General features: G+C 40.5%; 1 protein-coding gene across 1 annotated transcript; it reads right to left on the bottom strand.

The window, feature by feature from the left end:
* Window positions 1-11: 11 nt before the first annotated feature.
* Window positions 12-1,302, bottom strand: LOC101354059 (olfactory receptor 10R2). Its single transcript, XM_004391186.2, has one exon. It carries the CDS (start codon window positions 1,299-1,301, stop codon window positions 510-512), a length of 792 nt encoding a protein of 263 aa, XP_004391243.1. The 5' UTR covers window position 1,302; the 3' UTR covers window positions 12-509.
* Window positions 1,303-1,308: the final 6 nt, after the last annotated feature.

Genomic DNA, 1,308 nt, shown 5'->3' with positions numbered 1-1,308 from the left:
GAAATCTCCCATACGAGAAAGACTCAGTGTGCAACATCAGCAAAGACCTGAGAGCAGCATTACCAGAGCATGACAGTGGCAGTCAAGTAAGAAATGTTCTCCACCTGATTCTTCTCCCTCCCTAACTATAATTCATCATAGGTCAGTCACTGAAGTTTCTAAAGAGAGAAGGTGTTGTTTACAAAGCTAATATAGAAGATGGAATCCTCCTCCCACCACCCCAAATTGGTCCCAGTGTAGGCTTCCTGATTTACAGAGGAAGGGAAAAAAAATTTAACCATGAAATGAAATTTAGACTTTTAGTTTTTACAGCAGATTTGTAAAATTATATCTGAACCTCCCCGATATTCCATTCAAAAAGCTGAAAAGCATTAGCCTGCAGACTGGATTTAAAAGGACAGTGAGAACACAATACATTTTATGGTGTAAATCTTACATAGTTCTATTTTTTCAAGAATTAGTTACAGTTATAATGCACATGTGATAAAGAAGGGAATTACTTATGGCATCTAAAATAAAATAACATTTTGTTTATATAGTTTCAGAGATACTTGCTTTCCTAACACTTTTCTGAGAGCAAACTGGACATCTTTGTTTCTGAGGCTATATACCATGGGATTTAGTAATGGAGTGACAATGGTGTATTTCACTGTCATTAGCCTGTCCTTGTTGGAGACATAGCTTGCTGTAGGCCTCAGGTAGATGAAGGAAGCACAACCATAGTGAACAATGACAACAGTGAGATGAGAGGAACACGTGGAAAAGGCTTTCTTCCGCCCCTCAGCTGAGGGAATCTTCAGGATAGTCCTCAAGATGCAGAGATAAGAAATGCAGATGAAGAAAAAAGGGACCACAAGTGCGAGAACTCCACAGATGAAGATGAAAAATTCATGAGCATCGATATTGGTGCAAGCCAGACGAATGACTGGTGAGATGTCACAGAAGTAATGGTTGATCTTGTTGGCACTACAGAAAGGAAGGCTAAAAACTAAATTTACTACCATAAGGGAGGCCAAGAAACCTCCAATCCCACAGGCAGCTGCCAGTTTTCCACACATCTGCCAACTCATAAGGATTGGGTAATGCAGAGGGTGACAAATGGCATCATAGCGGTCATAACCCATCACACCCAATAGCAAGCAGTTGGTAATAGCAAAACAAAGGAAGAAGAACATTTGAATGACACAGCAGGTGAAGGATATTGTCCTGGCCACAGAAAGTAGATTGATGAGCATCTTGGGTAGGATGACAAAGGTATAGAAAGTCTCAGAGGTGGAGAGAACGCCAAGGAAGAAGTACATTGGTGTG

This window comes from Trichechus manatus, unplaced genomic scaffold (assembly GCF_000243295.1).
Source record: "Trichechus manatus latirostris isolate Lorelei unplaced genomic scaffold, TriManLat1.0 scaffold03569, whole genome shotgun sequence".
Lineage (NCBI taxonomy): Eukaryota > Metazoa > Chordata > Mammalia > Sirenia > Trichechidae > Trichechus > Trichechus manatus.
This window is presented reverse-complemented; position numbering and strand designations above follow the sequence as displayed.